Here is a 20,665-nt window from a genome sequence, read left to right as displayed (position 1 = left end):
TCAAAATAATCCAGTCAGTTTTATTTCCTGTAATATATGTCCAATTACCATAAGCAAAAGATTGATCAGGCAGTTTTTATTGCGGCCCTTTGTGCAATTAGATCTAAAGCTTGCCAAATTCTGGAATATCTTGGCCACATTTCACGTCCTTCCCCGTACTTGCAATTCGTATGACTATAAACTTTGTTTACTCCTAAGCTGTGAACATATCATAGAACATAGGACATAGAACAATACAGCGCAGAACAGGCCCTTCGGCCCTCGATGTTGCGCCGACTAATCTAAGCACCCCCCCCGCCCAAAACACTATCCCATCATTATCCATATGCTTATCCAAGGACTGTTTAAATGCTCCTAATGTGGCCGAGTTAACTACATTGGCAGGCAGGGTGTTCCATGCCCTTACCACTCTGAGTAAAGAACCTGCCTCTGACATCTGTCTTAAATCTATCACCCCTCAATTTGTAGCTATGCCCCCTTGTACAAGCTGAAGTCATCAAGCTCGGAAAAAGACTCTCACTGTCCACCCTATCTAATCCTCTGATCATCTTGTATGCTGCTCTTCCAATGTCAACTTTACTGCTAATGTTCTGCAGTCTTAAAATACATTTAACTTTCCATTTGAAACTTAAACATTAAAGCTAACTTGTGTTGAAACGACAATTAATTGGAATATTTCAACTTTGTTTCTTTTCTTCATTCAAGAGACACTTAAAGTTGACATCCTCGTCACTTTATGCAGGAATTCAAAATTCAGTTGGATGCCACCTTTTTCTTTACTATACCCACTGTCACTTTCAGACTATTGCATTATGAAATTTTTAATTTAACTTCCTTTGATGTGCACCCTCTCCCTTTCCATTGATTTGAAAAACTCAGTGATTTGTATTTTGCTATGGTCCTGGTTAAAAAGCCATGAACCAAAACATTGACCTCTGCTTATTGCCAAAGATACTGCCCGAGTTACTAAGTTGTTTGTTTTACTTATTCCTTTTCTCTACTTGTTTTGCATAGTCTGGCATAAACCAAGACATTCGTCATGGTTGGAGTTTAACAACAGCTCAATCTTGGAGCTTCTGCCACATACCATTCCCGCTTGCTCCTTCTTTATATGTACCCATCAATTAGGGCTCTTGTGATGCAAGCAGAAATGTCTCTCCCTCTGAACCTGAATCTCCTGGCTCAAGTTCCATTTGTTCCAGAAGTGTGTCATAGCATCTCTGAACAAGTTTCTTGGAATTTATCTCTTCTATCCAGTCAATTCTCTTCCTGGCTACCCAATAATTAACCCTGTTTCCAATTAATCGAATTATGTGCAAGCCCAGTTGGGGAATGCAGGCCACCAAAGGGAGACGTGGGAGAAGGAGAATGGCTAAATTAAAATGGAGTTGGAAGGAGAGAGAAGTTATTCTGCCCTTCTGGTCTCCACTTCCTTCAAAAGTCTCTTGTATTGGTGACCCAGTCAATTGTTCTATTAACTCATGACCTGCTTAATTGTGTGCAATGTTAGGGAGACCTTGTAGAAGACAGGTTTTGCAATGCATTCGTAGTCCTACCTCTGAGCCAGAAGGTCCAAAGTCAAGTATGATCTCTAAGTGCAAAGACTAGGGAGTTTGAATTTTTTTATGTTAAAAAAACTTTTGTGATCTTGCTGTATTGAAATTTCATCATCAACCTTGTTATACTGGTTATTTAAGCTTGACCCTTCCATAATTCGAATTCATCTAGACCGTTGCTTTCTGGCTTATATTGTCTCACTTATTCCTTTGAGTTTCTTTTTTCCAATGAACAAGGTTTGTGGTTGTTAGAAGTCAGCTGACTGCTACAGGACACTACTGCAGGTGTTCTTCATAAGCTCAACCATGTTCAGCTGCTTTGTGAACAACCTTTCATTCATTATAAGATCAGAAGTGGAAGTGTCTGCTGCTGATTTACACAACGAGTGACTCACCAGATAATGGAGCAGTCCATGGCCAAACCCAGCCAGACCTGGAAAATATCAGAGCTTGGGCTGACAAATAGCAAGTAATATTTGTTCCACGCTAGCGTCAAACAATGATCATATCCAACCTGAACACTGTCTTTTTTTCTCCTCTCCCATCCCACACCCCCACCCCTCCAAAAACAGACACCACCTTCCCAAAAGCAAGCCAACAATTTGCAAGCAAAAGTGGAATACTGTAACTTCAATGACGCTGAGGCTTGACAACATCTAGAACGTGACAGCCCACTTGAATGGCACCAAGTCCATAGATTTTCATTTTCACTTAAACTTCCTCTGATTCTAACACAGAAGCAACAAGCTCCTTAGATAGCGCCTTCCAAGCACATGATCATTGCCCTTGTCCTTTTAGATGGCAGCAGACACATTGGGAAACTATTACCTGCAAGTTCCTCACTTAGCCAATCACAGCCCTTACTGGGAAAGATAATCATTCCTTCAGTGCTGCTGGATCAAAATCCTTGAAGTCTCTCCCTAGCATTGTGGATGTACCCACACTGAAGGGACTGCAGCAATTTAACAAAGCAGTTCATCACCATCTTCTCCAGGTCAGTTGGGCTGGGCAGCAGATGGTGGCCAAACGGAGAAACCTGACTCGCCTGAATGAAAATCTTTTTACAGAATGGTCAGTTTTGGCTTTTTCTGCTCTTGAGCCATTTCACCTCACACACTTGAGCTCCAATCTGACTAACTCGTTCCTGGATCTTCTCACCTTAAATGCACACTCTATCGATCTCTGAGCCACTTGACCTATCCTCACATCCTGTGCCTTGCAATTACCTGGATAACTCTGTTCTTTTGCTTCAGCTTTAACAAAAACATGCTTTCTGTTCTGTCAACTGTTTTTACTTTTTAAGTTCTGTGTATTGCTAGGATTCCCACCTTTTATCAGGAGCAACTTGCTAATTTTCCTCTAGTTTTAAGTTGTGGTCACATGAACAAGGTTCAGAAAGACAGGTTTAGTGCTATTTAATCACTATAACCAAAAATTAATGATATTTAAATTTTGATTGTATTTTACATTGTTCTTTATAATGTGAAATATGTGACAATTTTTTTCTTTTGCAGGGATTTGACCCACCACACCAGAGTCCCACAAGGACAATTTATGTTTCAAATCATTTCCCCCAATACGAGAGTTTTGTTCATCAGAAGTTTCCAGACAATAGAATGATATCATCAAAGGTATGGTGGACCTATAATGTCTGCTTTTTTGAATACTCATTTACACTAATTATGAGGAGAAATTTAGCTTGTGTTTGCCATGTTTCAGATTTTCTGTCTGTAGTGAAAATATAATAAATGCATGCTGTATATTTTAAATTGTTTAAATGTTGTAAAACATCCTAAGAGAAGTCCCAGGCTTAATTACCAGAACAGTGAAATCTTGGATAAATGCAAAATGTATGGCCAAATTTCCAAGGTTTAATGAATATCTTGGATAAAGACAAAGAAGTTTAGAAAAAGAATCCAGCCCTAGGCAACCAATCACTAATGAAGCAATAATAAAATCGGGGATATGCAATAAATCAGACTACAATGTTGTAGAAATGTTATAGGTGGAAGCAGACGTATGAGCAATAATTGAGGCTATGGATAAAAAGGATAAAAAGGAGGCAAATTTCAAAGTTGTAATAAATGCCAGAAGTCCATTTGCCTTCCTTATTACCTGCATATTAGTTTTCTCCATGCTTTAATTCATGCACGAAGACCCCCAGATCCCTCTGCACTGAAGCATTGAGGTTTTTCTCCACTTCTGTAAGTTGCCTGTCTATTTCCCTGATCAAAATGGAGAGCCTCTTCTTTTCCACCTAAAACTTCACCTCCCACATTTTGGCCCGTTCACCCAACCTGTCCATAATTACTTGTAAATTTTTTATTTCGTTATTGCGCCTTACTTTCCTATCTGTTTTAGTGTTGTCTGCAAATTTGTTTATACCCTGAGTCCCGACCTGAAACATCAGCTTTCCTGCTCCTCCTTTGGTTAGCCAAAGCATTAGAATTTATTATGAGGATGGATTTGGAGGCTTAGAATCTGGTTAACCAGAGTCAGCATGGATTTAAGAAGTCTCTTATAATTCTTTGAGGGCATAACTGGTAGGATATATGTGGAGACAGTGTGTATGTTGTATTTGAGTTTTCACACAACTTTTGGGTTTCACCCAAGAGGATATTACCCAAAATAAAGCTGAGGTTTGGAAGTAAATATTGTGGATTGAGAAGTAGTTAATAATGCAAAGAGAAATAAACAGGAAGTTTCTACTGGGGTAGTACAAAGATCAGTGCTGGCCTCAGTTATTTACTATGTATGTTAATTACTTAAATGAGGGATCAGAGTATAACAGGTTTGATAACAAATTGTGGAGCTGGATGAACACAGCAGGCCAAGCAGCATCTCAGGAGCACAAAAGCTGACGTTCCGGGCCTAGACCGTTCATCAGAGGGCCTGGGCCCGAAACACCAGCTTTTGTGCTCCTGAGATGCTGCTTGGCCTGCTGTTGTCATCCAGCTCCACACTTTGTTATCTTGGATTCTCCAGCATCTGCAGTTCCTATTATCTCTGATAACAGGTTTGATGCTGTGTTGTATATTGGAAAAGTGGTGAGGGAGATGCAGAGATGATAGATTAAAACGCAGGTTTGTGAGTGAGTAAGGACATGGCAGCTGGAATACAATGTTGAAGTAGGGAGTGACCTCATGATAGGAAAAAGTTTAAAAAGAAATGTTTTTTTTGAATGATCAAAGCCACTTAAATATTTGCATTAATGAGTAGGTTTCCTTGTGCATTGATCACAAAATGAAGCAGACAATTTGCCTTACTAATTGTATGTTAAATTTTCTTAAAATGTATTGGAGTGTAAGATTGCACAAGTTTCACTCTGATTCTGCAGAACATTTTAGAGGGTCACATGTGGAGTACTGTGTGCTGTTTTGGTTTCCATATGTAGGGCAGGACATACCTGGCGTAAAGGAGTTCAGCAAATGTTCACCAGACTGGTTCCTGAAATGAAGGAATTGTTGTGAGGAGAGACTGAGTAAGCCATATTGTCTGATGTTTAATAGAGTAAAAGATAATTTTATTGAAACATATAAAATTACTAAGGAGTTTATTAGAGTAGACGTTGAAGAAAATACTTTCTTGCTTTGGAGAATCTAGAATGAGGGACCACAATCTCAAAAGGATGAATCAGCTGGAATTGTGAAGAGAAAATTCACAAGTGTTGTGAATGTTTATAATTCTGCGTATTGAAGAGCTGTGAATCTTCAGTTCTTCATGACAGACATTGACAAATACTGAAGGTATACAATGGATATGAGAATAGTCTGGGAAAGTGCAGTTTAGAACAATAGCTGTGATGTCATTGAATGACCTACTCCAGTTCCTACTTTTGATGTTCTTAGATGGATCTCACACTTACAAATCTAATTGATTTACTATTTATTTTGAGTCACATTAAAATAGATTATTCCTGATAAGCAAGTCTCGACTGGCCTTTAATTTGATAAAATAAGTTATTTTACATTTGAAACTATTTTATCATGCAATTTTCATGTCTGTAATGTAAATATAAATGACTTCCTTTTTTCTTGCAGTACACAATATGGAATTTTATCCCAAAGAATTTATTTGAACAATTCCGAAGAATAGCTAACTTCTACTTTCTTGTAATTTTTCTTGTGCAAGTAAGTGTGCTTTAACTATGAATGTTATTATTATCACTGGTGGAACATGCCATAATCAGTTGAAGTCTTTAATGAGGTAACAAATAATGATTCTGAATTGATTTCACTCCGACTATTGAACATCAACGCCGCCCCAAACATTCGGTTATGGTCTTGCATTCAGATTTAGGACCCAGAGGTCAATTTGTGCTTCTCTTCATTGCTTTGATCATGTCATTGCCCGGCTATCCACCTGGAAAGTGCATCTCTCTCTTTATATATAAATTAAAGTCAAATAAAGCATTAACAAGCATTTGAGTGCCGACAGTGGTATAATAAAGAGGATATTTGGACTATAAATTGAAGTATATTGATGTTGGTGAATGTATTGTTTCCTTAACAGACTATATTTCTTTGTAATAAGTATAGAAGCCAAAATTTACAAGCTGCGTTTTTTGGGGAACAAACTGCTGCCTGCAAAATTTCAAACAGCAAATATATGATCTTGACCTTGCATATTTGCTATAAGCAGCCATCCTCCGATGATTTTGACAGCTGTGGAAGTTGCCATGATGGTTATTTCCATTTTGGAGAAACTCTCATATTTAGCAATTTTAAAACGAACGCCTTGAAATGTCATTGCTTGCGGTTTTAGAGGAAATATTTGAGGTTTCAAGCTTAACACAGAAAATACCAAAAATAATTTCCAGTTATAGTAAATTTATAGTCAGAAGTGAGAATACATGATTTGGAAATAGATTGTGAAACCGTTCATCTTTTTTTTAATAAACTTATGATATAGTTTATTGGATATATTATCTGATGTGCAATGTGCATATCAAAATCTTCTAGGTGGTGCATAAGCTGGTCATCCCTTCAAACCTGAGAAGGAAAAGTAGGCTGTCAAATTTTCAAGCTTATCCATAAGCCATTTTGAAGTGTTTCCCGCTTGGCCGCAATTACTGTTTGCGAGTAAAAAAAGTGTAAAATAGGGGCAGCAGTAAGCCATTCAGCTCTTCAAGCCTGCTCTGCTTTCAATATGATCATAGCTCATCATCCCACTCAATACCTTTTATTCTAATTTTCTCCCAATTCTCTTTGATCCCTTTAGCTTTAACACATGTATCTAATCCTCCTTTGTCCTCCACCTCTTTCTGTGACAGAATTCCCCAAGCTCGTTACTGTCCAGATGAGGAAATTTCTGCTCATCTCAGTCCTGAACAGCCTACCCTGTACCTTTTTTGAGTGTGGCCCATTGGTTCTGGTGTTAATTGTGACATAAAAAAACTTATAAGGCAAGACATTAGAAATGTCCCAACAGTTGCTATTGGGAATGAAAAGGAACGCTTGTTGGAGTAACAGTGTCCTATGGCAGTATTAAGATCAGCCATTCTACATATTACTTTCAAAGGAGTAACATGTATTTGATACAATTGTAGTCCAATGCATGCTGTATTGTCAGACTTTTATGGCCAATAGTGTGATCTAAAATTCTTTCCAGTCAGTTCCTGTTTGTGATAAGCCTTTGAAAGTTCTGAAGTGTATTTTGATGCATTCACATCAATAATTAAATTTTTGTTGTCATCATATTAGTTACTTTCATCCTTTGCAGCTGATGATTGATACTCCTACCAGCCCATACACCAGTGGACTGCCATTGTTTTTTGTAATTACAGTAACTGCTGTCAAACAGGTAAGAAAGAAAACTAATTTAAATCATATTAGTCATGAAATCAGTACATTTTTGACTTGCAGACTGCTTTGGTGAGTGAAACTGTTTCTAAGAAGGCAGATGGATATCTTTCTCACATTGCAGAGAAATTAGTTGTTGAAATATTTGAGAAACTGAGTTTAATTTTTAGTCCGTTTATCCTTCCTTGTGATAAATTGGTTCCATTTATGGAGAGAAATGTACATGTTACAAAACTGGAGTACCAATCGAGGTTAGAAAAGAAACCCAAATTATTTCAGCCTGTTGAGGGTACTATTATTGAACAAAGATATTTTTGTTGAACAGGTGTGTTTCTGGATCTCAGAATTGCTACAGTGCCGAGAATGGACACTTATCCCCCCCTTTTTTTTGTTTGCACTGGCTGTCCAATGAGCGTTAAGACTTAATGCTATTTGCCTGCCTTTTCTCCCCATACGTTTGCATGTTTCTTCTGTTCAAGTAATTATCTAATGAAATCATGACTGCTTCAGTTGAACCTGCCTCCACCATTTATCCAGGCAATGCAATCTAGACCCGAATTCCCCTTGTGTGAAAGTTTTTGTTTTCCCCATCATGTTTACTATGCATACATATCACTTTAAATCTGTGTGCTCCCAATCTTAAACCTTCTTTTGAGGAGAAAGTTTCCTCCTATCCACCCTATCCCTTGCTCTTGTGCACTCTAGTTTGTTTGTTTGGAATTCACTGGCCGGCATCTATTACCTATTGAGTTGCTCTAGCAAAGTTGTTGAGCTGTTTGCTTGAACTGCTGCAGTTTGCATGCTGTAGGTAGATCCACAATGTCCTTAAGGTGGGAATTCCAGGATTTTGACCTGGGGCAGTGAAGGAAGATGATGTATTTCCAAGTTAAGGTGGTGAGTGGCTTGGAGGGGAACTTGCAGTTGGTAGTGTTTCCATGTATCTGTTGCCTTTGTCCTCTAGATGGAAGTGATTGTGAGTTTGGAAGATGCTGTCTAAGCAGCTTTGCAGTTCCACTGTGCATCTTGTAGACAGTACCAGCAATGTGTACCGAATATCTGTGGTGAAGGGAATGGATTCTTGTGATCGTGGTGCCAATCAAGCAGGCTATTTTGTCCTGGATTGTTCTGGTGTTGGCGCTGCACTCATCCAGGCTATTGGGAGTATTCCATCACACACCTGACTTGTGCCTTTATAGAGTACATGCTTTGGGGAATCAGGTGGTGAGTTACTCGCCGCAATATTCCTAGCTTCCGACTTACTCTTGAAATCACTGTATTTATACAGCATGTCCAGTGAGTCTCAGGTCAATGGTATCTTGTTACTTGCCCCATTATCAGCCCAAGCGTGGATATTGTCCAGATCCTGTTGCATTTGAACATGACTCCCTGGATACTGAAGCACTCTGCAAATGGTCTGAGCATTGTGCAGTCATTGGCGAACATTCCCACTTCCTCTTATGGTAGAGGGAAGTTCAGTGATGAAGCAAGTGAAGATAATTGGGCCTGGGACACTACCCTGAGAAACTCTTGCAGAGAGATTCTGGAGCTGAGATGACTGACCTCCATCAACCGTGACCATTTTCCTACATGTCAGGAATGACTGTAACCACTGGAGAGTTTATCCCCGATACCTATTTATGCCAGTTTTGTTAGGGCTTCTGATGCAACACTCGGTTAAGTGGAGCCTTGATGTTAAGGACTGTTGCTCTCACCTAGCCGCTGAAATACAGCTCTTTTTGTCCATGGTGAACCAAAGCTGTAACAAGGTCAGGAGCTGAGTGACCCTGGCGGAACCCAAGCTTGGTGTCACTGAGCAGGTTGTTGATCAGCAGGTGCTCCTTAATAGCACAATTGGCGACACCTTCATAACCTTTTAATAACGATCGAGAGCAGACTGATGGGGCAGTAATTGGCCAGATTTGGTTTTATCCAGCTTTTCGTGTCCAGAATAAACTCGGAAATTTTCCACATTGCCGGGTAGATGTACAGTGTTGGAACAGCACGGTTAGGGTTGAAGCAAGTTCTGGAGCACAACTCTCCAGCACTATTGCTGGAATGTTGTTAGGACCCTATGGGTCTTTTGCAGCATCCAATGCCTCCAACTATTTCTTGATTCACTCCAGAGGATATCACATTGACTGAAGCCTAGCATCTGTAATGCTGGGAACCACTGGATGGCACTTCTGACAGAAGGTTTCTGTGAATGACTCAGCCTTGTCTTTTGCACACATGCTGGGTGCTTCCATCGTTCAGGATGGAGGTATTTGAGAAGTTCCTCCAGTGAGTTGTTTAATGTAGCCCAGATACCGTAAACTTTATTAACTGCACTTGGTTAACCTGCCCTTGTACCTTCAATGTTCAGTGCACATGAACCACTTAAATTATGTGCCTTTTATTTTATAATGTTTTTTCCTGTTCAATTTCATCATCTCTCACTTCTCTGTATTGAGATTGGTCATGTATCTGCTCATTTCGTCAACTTGTTTCCATTCTTCTGGTGTTCTATGCTGTCATCCTCACCGTTTACAATGCTTCCAAGTTTTGTTTTATCCACAAACTTTGAAATTGTCTAGGTCATTATATATCGGGAAAATGTTCCCAGCATTCCCAATGTTGACCATGGGAAACTCCTCTACTTGCATGTTTCCAGCCTGAAATATATTCATTGATCACACACTCTTTTCAATTACTCAGCCAATTTTGAAGCTGTGTTGCTACAGAAGACTGAAAAGTTATGGTCGCTGTCTCTGCAATTTCCATCCTCTCTTCCTTCAACGTGTTACACTCTGTCGTATGCTGCTTTAAATGTTAAATTTGTACTCTGTTTTCATAGCTTGAAATCAGAATCTGAAGTTGAAAATGAACTATGGCCTCAGGTTATTAAGTACTTAACCAAGCATTTACCATTGCCCTAACCATCTCTGACTTGTTTTTCCAATGCATTTGTCACCATGCATCGGCAGAAACACAGCTAGGTAGCCCCATGTCACGTGACGACAAGTGGGACTTTTCCAGTTCTGCATCCATTCTCCGGACTTGCCTTCCAGAGCCCTGGCTTCTGTCTGGCCGACATCAGAAATCAGCATTGCTGGGGGTTTGGATTTTTGGTGATTGTGTGTTTTCGTGGGGTGGGGTTGGGGGCGGAGTGGGTAGAAAGGAGAATTGAGTAGAGGAGAGTGTAATCACCTGATCACATGAGAGGGTGAGAGGTGTTCATTACAGTTGGAGAAAGGAATCATCACGGGTGGGTGGGGTAATCACTTTGTCACAGTGCACAGGGACCAATGTTTGATGTCTGGGTTGTGTGAAGGGGCCGTTGAATACCATCACATGCTGGGGTGATGCCAATTATGATTGTTCTGGGTGAGGAAGGAGGGCAAGAGTGTGTTGGAACATATTCACTATAAACAAAAACGCCAGCCATGGTATAATGAGTAATTGTGCAGATGAAGCCTTGGGACGTTAAAGCATAACATATGGCATCTATTGCTGCAAAAGAGGGGTGCAGTTTGACTTTCACTGTTTATCCTCCCCAATGGGGGAACAGTTGGATTCCAGGTATTCTCCACTTTTCTTCAGGAGCTGGAATCAGAAGTGCTGGTGAGAAATGTGGCAACAGTTCCACATGGAGCTACAAAATTAGATGAATATCTGAATACTTCCCTTCCTTTCCTCACAATCTAACAAAAGGAGTAGAGTAGTTATAAGATAACACGATGTGAAGCTGGATGAACACAGCAGGCCAAACAGTGGGGACCCTCCTTCTGAAGAAGGGTCCTGACCCGAAACACCAAGCTTCCCTGCTCCTCTGACGCTGCTTGGCCTGCTGTGTTCACCCAGCTTCACACCGTGTTATCTAAGATTCTCCAGCATCGGCAGTTTCTACTATCTCTGTAATAAAGCTAGTTATAAGTCTAGTTGACTGCTGCAGTAGTTACGAGCCTCAGTGGTTTGCTCTTTACCTGTAAATGGCACTTGGCACATGGAGTCAAGCGAATTTTTCTTCTCTACTTGTGAAAATTGAATACTACGAATACTTAAGCATGCACAATTTCCTGAAATTATCTCAAATTACAAAATTGCCAAGTAATTTCAAAACTGTTAGTAAATAGCTAAAAGGTAAATGGTACATGTGCAATGTTAGTTGCATCTTTACCATACGTCCCTATTTATCTGTATTCTCAAATAGTGTCGCATAACTTGATGTTTCAGGAAGTCTGAATTCTTGATTACATAATTGGTGAAAGTTTGTTTTTGTTTGTGTTTAGGGTTATGAAGATTGGTTGCGGCATAAAGCAGATAATGAAGTTAATAATACTCCAGTGTATGTGATTCGAAGTGGCGGCCTTGTCCAAACAAGATCACAAAACATAAGAGTAAGTCTTTCTTTCAGCAGTCTTTGTGCGGTATTGACAGTTTTAGTTATTCGTTCTTGGATGTGAGTAGCCTCTGACAAGGCCAGCATTTATTGCCTATTCCTAATTGCTTAGGAGCATAATGATAGTAACTGGCCATAGATTCATGATAGATTGGGAGTTCATGCTAGCTGTCTCGAGGAAATACAGTCATGCTCATTTTACTACTATATTATTATGTCCACAGAAGTTTATATTTCAAGTGACCATGAATTTCTTTTTAAAATTATTCTTGGTAATGCTCTTTAAATGTAATGGGGAGATAGGTATAATAATTCTCATTACCTAGCATTTGTAAGATACAAATGTTACTTGCCACTTAGCAGCCAAAGCCTGAATGATTTTCAAGTCTTGCTACTTTTGGACAATGTCAGTGGACTTCCCCATTTCAGACCTTTTTATAGTTACGTTCCCACAATCTCTGCCTCCATGTTCTTTTATCGTAAACTAATGGGAACTTGTAACATTTATACTTGTATTAAATCTTTCATGAATTTCCTTCACTGCATGGAGAACAACCCTAGCTTCTTCAACCTAACTTCTTTAATAGGTAAAAATACACATTCCTAGAACCATTCTGATGGATCTTCCTTGTACCGTCTCAAGAACCTTTGTGTCGTTATAGTGGTGGCCTAACTAGACCTTTATACAGATTCAGCTTAATTTCCTTGCTTTTGTACTTGATTGCCTCTAATTATGAAATGCAGCATCCATTGCTGACCACACACTTAATGTGTCTTGCCACTTTCAAGGGTGTGTGCATATGAATCTAAGATCTCTGTATCTAAATGAACTGTGCCATTGGGTCTGTATGAGATTCCCTCTGGCCTTTTCTTTTGACCCATTCTGCTAGTCGGTCCGTAAGCCATTGAATGAACTTGTATCATCATTGTTTTATCATTGGCAGATTTTGAAATATAAAGTGTAAAGTGCAGTTACTAGATATCTGAAATTATCAGCAGGATATACTGGAGTTGCATAGCAAATCAAGCAATAGGTTGGAGAGAAACACTTCTTTAATTTTTCAGGTTTTAACTTTTTCTTCCAAACCTTATAAAAGGCCTTGACCTGAAAAGCTAACTTTTACATGTCTACTCTGCATTCCAATATACAAAACCCCTGCAGACTGAATCCTGGGATGGCAGGACCGACAAGTGAGGAAAGACTGGATCAACTGGGCTTGTACACTGGAATTTAGCAGAATGAGCTGGGATTTTGTAGAAACTTATCAAATCCTGATGGGACTGGACAAGCCAGGTGTGGGGAAAATTATTCCAGATGCTGGGGAAGCCCAGAACTAGGGGTCACAGCCTCAGAATAAGGGGAAAGCCATTCAGTACCGAGGGTGAAGGAGAATTTCTTCACTCAGTTGTGGACCTGTAGAATTCTCTCTCACAGGGAGCTGTTAGGGCCAGTTAATTGGTTATATTCAAGAGGGAGCTGGATGTGGCCCTTGCGGCTAAAGGATCAAGGGGTATGGAGAGAAAGCAGGGATGAGATACTAGAATTGCATGATCAGTGTGATCATATTGAATGGTAGTGCACGCTCAAGGAGCTGAATGGTCTACTCCTGAAACTATTTTCATTGCTTTGATTGTTTTAATGATTGCATGGATGCCTCATGGGGAACATTTACTAACAGCCCTCTTCCTGTACGAAAACACCCATTTACCATGGCTCATTGGCTGTTTTTTTTCAGTGCGCTGGTCTATCGCTACCTGTAGGCCAGGAGGCCTATTTCAAGTCCCACCTGATCCAGTGGTGTGTAATAACTCTGGACATGTTGACTAGGAAATCCTACACTGGCTGTCCTATTTTGTTAATCAAAAGTATTGTGGTATCTTGTCAGACATTTCTTAAAACTTGTGTAGCCTGCATTTTCTTCAACAACTGTTTTTGTGACTTACTCAAAATAGGTTAGTCATGTGCAGCCTGCCTTCTACAGATTTATGCTGGCTTTCCTTCCTCAATTAGCTCAGACTTCTCCAAGAATCTGTTTAGTACTCGAACAGTTCCCTCTAAATAGTTCACCTGGATGACCACAGCGATCCTGCCAAATTTTAGACACTTGACTACAACAACCAAACACATCCTTGATGATTAAGTTGGGATTACTACAGCTCTAGTCTGTGAGGAAAGAAGGATTAGATTCCGCATGACAGGAAATTAACAGGTGAGAGCCCTTCTCTGACTGAATGAATCAGGTGGACTTGACAGCTAAAATTCACCCAGATCAGTCCCTGGAGCCCAGAGCTATATCAATACTTGTCTTTTCTGTGGCTGACCTTCCGAAATTCCTTTTGCTGCTTCGCTCACCCCAGCCTCGTTGCTTGCCTGCTGTTTGTTCTCACTGTTGCCCCACTCTGTTAATTCCCCAGAATAATTTTCATAATGGAAAATATGGAAATAACAGGTGAACAGGTATTTTGCAACAGTCTTGACTATAGAGGACACAATTAAAATCCCGGAAATATCTGTAAATCAGGAAATGAAAGGGAGGGAGGAACTCAAAATTGTAATCGTTAGGGAAGTGATACTGAGAAAACTGTTGGAGTTGTGGTTTGACCTGGGTCCTGATGGACTTCATTCTAGGGTTTTAAAATGGCTAGTGAGATAGTGTATTGGTTTTAACTTTGGGCCTGTCTAATTAGATTTGAAAATAGTGAGTGTAACTCTTGCATTTAAAACGGAGCAGACATCAGGAAACTGAGCCAATTAGCTTAACATCTGTGTTAAGCTAGTATTGCAAGCTATTATTAAAGATATTACAGCAGGGCACTTGGAGAAAATCAAGTTAATCAGGCAGAGTAATATGGTTTTGTGAAATGGAAAGCAAGTTTGTACAATGTATTGAAATTATTTGAGGAAGTAACAAGTGCTGTGAATAAAGGGTGAACTGAATACATTGTAGATATTAGCTATCCAGAAGGAAATCATTTTTTTGTAACAAGTTAATCAAAAAATCCTGAGGGTGGTAACACATTAGCATGGGTAGAAGATGTCCACATATAAGAAAGAGTAGTCATAAATGGGCCAGTTGATGGTTGGAAAAATGTGACTTTACAATTTTTATAATTGACTTGGAAGAAGGGAATGAGGGTATGGTTTCTAAACTGCTAGTGACTGATCCAAAAGTGAAGTATGTTATGAAGATGACATAAGGAAGCTACAAAGCGAATTTAGGTTGTGTGGGCAAGATCTAGGAAATGGAGTGTGATGTGAGAGTGTAAAATTAACCATCTTGGCAGAAAGAACAAAAATAACTATTTACTTGGTGAGAGATGATAGAGCTTTACAAAGCAGAGGGATACAGTGTCCTAGAGTATGGTAATTACTATAAGCTAATATAATGTCATTACTTATTTGTGAGGGAAGTTGAATACAATAGTAAGGTGGCTATGCTTCAGTTTTACAAAATATTGGTGAGATCAGACCTGGAATACTGTGCATGGCTTTAGTCTCCTTAAGAGTTACATTACTTGGAAGCAGCTCAGATGAAGTTTACTGATGAATAACTAGAATGGGTGTGTTGTCAAATAAAGAAAGGTTGGCCAGGCTATGCTTGTATTGCTGGAGTTTAGATGATTGAGGCAACTTGAATGAATTATATACAATCTTGAGACTTGTCAGGTTAGATATGGGCAATAGATACACTCATGAGAGGAAACAATTTTGGGATCGCTATTTTAAAAATAATTGGTCACCCATTTAATGCATTGTTTTTCTGAAGATGGTAAGTCTTTGAAACTCTTCCTCCGAAGTCTCTGGAAAAAATGCCCTTGAATAATTTTAAGGACGAGACACACATCCCGAATATTTCAGCCCCATGTTACCTGTCCAAGGTAGGCAGTAAGTGTAATAATCAAATTAATCATAGTATTATTGAATGATAAAGCTGAACTAAAGGGCTGAGTGGCCTACTCCTGCTTCTAAATTCGATGTGCTATGTCGCAATATTGTTGCACCCTCCCTCAAATGATTGACAGTCTCCAGTCATCTGCTCTTTCCCTCCATACCTAGGGTAGATTGGGTATATTTTAAATTGCCCTGTTCAGACATGTTATCTCTCATCTCTGAAGCAGGAGGAACTTGAACTCACGCCTTCTCTGTGGTAGATTGGAAAGTTATGTCAAGCTCTTATGGTACTTAAACTCACAGTCTATTTGGCAACCTAGGATGCATTCTATTCAGGCCAGTTCATTTAGTTAGTCTTGAGTTTAACTGGTCTTTTCAATATATCTTGCCTGTCAATTTTCTCTCTAAGTGTTTACCTTTTGCTACCTCCGCTTTCACAAGTATTTTATCAGCTGCGTCTTCCTTGGTAAATACCAAAAAAAAGTAACTTTTAAATATTCCAATTGTGCCCTATGCCTCCGAAGCGCATATCACCTTTTCCTTAACAGGCTCCCGCCTCATCTGTCATTTTCTGCTTCCACGTAATGCAGTTTTGAGGTTTTTGGGCCCTGCATGTTAACTGTCAATCTATTCTCATACACCTTCTTCAGTCTTATTTTCCATGTACCTTCCCATCTTAACATGTTTAGCCAGATTCCTGCTTGAATAATGCACTTGATAGTACTCATACACCATTTTTTTTGTTCCGTCTTGACTGATACCATTTGTCCAATACTCAAAAATGCAAATTAGTCTCCAAAGCCTTGGAGGATTTAATCATGAGGACGATTGAACTGAGGTAACTCACCCTTGTAAGTAGAACTAACCAAATATATGAAAAGCTGCTCTTCGAATCAGAGGCTTGTTCTCTTCCACATTTGTTGCTGATTTTGCATGGCAAATGTGGGACAGAAGTAGCCTGTGCTTAAGAGAACAGAAGCTGAGTAGTGGCAGGGAGCAAAGCTCAAAGGATTAGCACTGTGGAGGTATGTCAGTGGACCTTGAAGTTGAGAGAGGTTGTAGGACGGTGGAGGTGTTGCTGCAAATGTGGAGTGAGCAATTTTTAAACCTTTTTAAACAATGGAACACTCGACTAACAGTTTTTAAACCAGGGAAACCTGATGTCCCTAAGGTCATGAACCCCTTACAAATGAATGTGCTGTCTCTGGCTTAAAGCTGCATTGGTTCAGTTGCTACTATACAAGGAAAAATATAGTTTTTTAATTTTTTAAAATAAAAACACTGTCTTAAATAAACGCAAGATAAAACACAATTTACATAATGACCAATTTAAAGGAAAACAAGCATTTACATTAAGTGAGCATTCTCATTGCTAAAATATTTCTCATGGAGAATGCACCTGTTATTAACGATTAGCAGTTAATCGTTAAGCTTTGTTTATGTTTAAATTTAAAATTTTAAACCAGACAGCTTGGTTGATCAGAGCTTTGCACCAAGAAATGAACCAGTGAATAGCTGTCTGAAAAGAGCAATGACCTGTGTGTGTTAGTATATGTCACTTTCTGCTATATGCTGGTGTGCGACTCTGAAAGCCCACTGATAAGAGGCCGTACCCAGGTTACAAATGGGTTCTGTACCAGAGTCCAATCACGAGTCGCTTTGTACGCAAGTCAGAAAACAATACAAGAAAACATAAAGCAGCCATTCATAAACATAGGAAATGTTCATACTTTCAATATTTAAAATTTTACCCTGGTATGGAATCATGTTTGTAAGTATAAGTGTTTGTAAGTCAGACATTCGTACATCGGTGCTCCCCATACTCCAAAATTGCTTATCCTTGCAATTCTTTGTACCCTTGATGATCTGGCAAATCTTATTGAATTGCTAAATTATGTCTAATGTTGTATGCTTACGCTGAATCTTTCAATTGCAGGTTGCTTATGTACAGTTAGTACCTTACTTGTTGTGGTCAATAAAGTGTTGGTTTTTCTGTTAGATTTGTATTCTTGCGATCTGCACTGAGTGCAAGATGAGAAGCTTCAACAAAATCTCTTCTTTTTCAGCAGTATTCAGGTTTTCTCCACTATCAAATGACTGTTTGGATTTTATTGCAGTAAACGCTCAGTTGGATAATTGAGTACTGAACAATTCAATTTCATAGGGGTTTGAATGTGTTATCACATCTTAAAGATTGTGTTTCTAAAAGCGAATTTATTCAGGACACAGTGACACATGAAGATGAATATGCAACAGTTTAGAAACATAGAAAATAGGAGCAGGAGGAGGCCATTCAGCCTTTCAAGCCTGCACCACCATTCAACACGATCATGGCTGATCACGCAATCTCAGTATCCCGTTCCCCTTTTCTCTCCCTATATCCCTTGATCCCTTTAGTTGCAAGGGCCACGTCCAGCTCCCTCTTGAATATAACTAATTAACCAGCCCCAACAGCTTTTTGTTTGAGAATTCCACGGGTTCACAAATCTGAGTGAACAAACTCTTCCCCCTCTCAGTCCTGAATGGCTTACCCCTTACTCTTAGACTGTGACCCCTAGTTCTGACTTTCCAACATCGGGAACATTCTCCTGGCATCTAGCCTGGCTTTATATGTTTCTATGAGATATCCCCTCATTTTTCTAAAATTCCGGTGAACCCAAACTGAGCCCACCTAGTTTTTAAGACAGGAATGTTAGCTGTAACCTTCCCAGACTGCAGAAGGTGTGTTGAAGGTGACAGCTTTTTGTGAAGAAATTATTTGTAAAATAAAAACACTTGCTATCTTATGCCTGTAACCCTGTGCCAATTTAAATTGTGGATCAGACATTCATGCTTTGCTAATGTGTTGTTGCTTTAAGTTTAAAAGTGATGTTTCAAGCTCAGATTAGGCATATTTCAACAAGGGCAAAAATAATCATAGAATCCCTAGTGTGAAAACAGGCCATTTGGGCCAACAAGTCCACACTGCCCCCTTCAAAGAGCATCCCACTGAGACCCATTCCCCTACCTCTGATTTTAGATGTGCAGGCTAGGTGGATTGACCATGCTAAATTAGCCATAGTGCTCAGGGGTGTGTGTGTGTGTGTGTTACGGGGGATGGGTCTGGGTGGGATGCTCCAAAGGGCAGTGTGGACTTGTTGGGCCAAAGGGCCTGTTCCCACACTGTAGGGAATCTAATCTAATTTAACCTAGACATCCCTGGGCACAATGGACAATTTAGCATGGCCAAGCTACCAAGCCTGCACATCTTTGGATTGTGGGAGGAAACCGGAACACCTGGCGGAAACCCACGCAGACCCATGGAGAATGTGCAAACTACACACAGTCAGTCACAGCCGGAATTGAACCCGGGTCCCTGGCGCTGTGAGGCAGCAGTGCTAATCATAGAGCCACCATGCCGCCCTAAGCCACCGTGTTATTCTGTTGCTTTTAAAATAAATGGCACTTCTTGAGATTTGAGTTTGAGATCTATAATTTTTTTGATTAATTTTAAGTTCACCAGTTGTTCTGCTTCCGTTTTATTTTCCTGATGATTTTGATTGCATATAACCTTGGTGAAGTCCCCTCTTATCCTGTTGACGTTAGCCATCTTCCAATTCAGATATGTGATTTTTGTGTTGATCCTCTTCCTTCTCCATTTACCCTTCTCCATTACTAATCTCGACCTTGTGATGTCATAATCAGAGTTCCAGGTGTTCCTCGAGACATTTTGCGGACCTGGCCCATGTTGTTTTACAGCGCCGGATATAGCATTGCGCCCTTCCTGGTTAGACCAAGAACATACTGGGCAGGGAGATTCTTTGAAACATTTTAAGAATTCCATCTTATCCTGCCCTTTTACTGTGGTATTATCCCAAGTGATATTTGAAGTAAAAACCCACAAAATCATCTCTGCTTTTCTTGCATATGTCTGAATTTGCCTTGCAGATCTATTCCTCTCTTTCCATTTGAAGTCTCTCAATACTGTGATCCTTTTATCTTGCATTACATTGGATTGCACCAAATGGGTTATGACTTTGTTCTCTCAAAAGTATCCTGTCTTGTTCCAGTACTCTGGTGTCATTTCTAATCGATTTGTAATCCTACCCCCTTTGTTTCGGATTTTCATTATCGATAGTATATATTGTGTTCTCAAACTGTTTGTGCTTCTGGCTTGCCAACCTTTTTACCTACCCATTATGTTAACATTCATTTCAAACCCCCTTTTTTTTGTTTTGTTTCTTGCAGCCCTCCTTAAAATGCTGCTGCCTAATATGATACCACTTTTTCTTATCATGTATTCTTTAACATTTCTTTTCCTTTTCCTTTTTATGTCCCTGGTTTGTCTGTTCTGCTTCAATATGGTACCATTCATCCTCTTGTCAGTTTGGTTTAAAGCCGCCCCTACCACAGTAATGAACCTTTTCATGAGATTAGTCCATCCTGTTGAAGTGCAAGCTGCCTGTTCTGAGTAGATGCAATACAATGTCCCAAGAATGTCAAGCTCTTCATCCTGTACTGTGCTTCAAATTACTGAAATTTGTCCCATCTCTCCATTTCTACTGTCACTAGAGAATGGCAAAAGGAGTGACCCAGATGTTGCTACCTTCAAGATTCTACTTGCTCTCTATGTCCTGAAAACTTTCCGTTGGATGTCAGCTCCCCCCCACTTCCCCCTTTCCTTTAGTACCAAGTATATGACAATTTCTGGCTCTGCCCTCTTGGGGGAAAAATATTCTGTGCCTGCTCTATGTACTGTCCTTTTACCCTGGCACCAGAAAACCATTGTACCATGCTGGTGATGATTTACAGAAATACTTGTCTGGCCTCCTAACAAAAGAATTTTCTTGAATCACTTAAAGACCCAGTCTTTTACGATTTTCTCTTTTTTTTTAATTGCGAATTCGAATGAGAAAAGTGTTTTTTTATAATGAAAGATTACTGTAGTTTTAAAAGTAAATAGCCTAATGTTCATTGTTGAGCACCATTTACACAGTTGTTTGTTCAAACAATTGTTGAAGTGTAATTTGCAGACAAGCCTTCGCCAAGAGTTGTTTGC

At 39.7% G+C, this 20,665-nt stretch overlaps 1 protein-coding gene across 3 annotated transcripts in view; it reads left to right on the top strand.

The window, feature by feature from the left end:
- Positions 1 to 20,665, top strand: part of atp11b (ATPase phospholipid transporting 11B) — a 178,517-nt gene that overhangs the window by 10,227 nt on the left and 147,625 nt on the right. For 2 of the 3 annotated variants that reach the window (XM_048542084.2, XM_048542085.2), the window contains exons 2-5: positions 3,071 to 3,187; positions 5,597 to 5,686; positions 7,278 to 7,358; positions 11,626 to 11,733. In XM_048542084.2, the coding sequence (XP_048398041.1) occupies positions 3,071 to 3,187; positions 5,597 to 5,686; positions 7,278 to 7,358; positions 11,626 to 11,733 (396 nt within the window). Of the gene's footprint in view, positions 1 to 3,070; positions 3,188 to 4,983; positions 5,038 to 5,596; positions 5,687 to 7,277; positions 7,359 to 11,625; positions 11,734 to 20,665 lie in introns of those variants that run through there. The other variant, XM_048542086.2, reaches the window with a different exon arrangement.

Source organism: Stegostoma tigrinum, chromosome 14 (genome assembly GCF_030684315.1).
Source record: "Stegostoma tigrinum isolate sSteTig4 chromosome 14, sSteTig4.hap1, whole genome shotgun sequence".
Taxonomy (NCBI): Eukaryota; Metazoa; Chordata; class Chondrichthyes; order Orectolobiformes; family Stegostomatidae; genus Stegostoma; species Stegostoma tigrinum.
The sequence above is the reverse complement of the archived record's forward strand: the minus strand, read 5'-3'. Positions and strand labels throughout refer to the sequence as shown.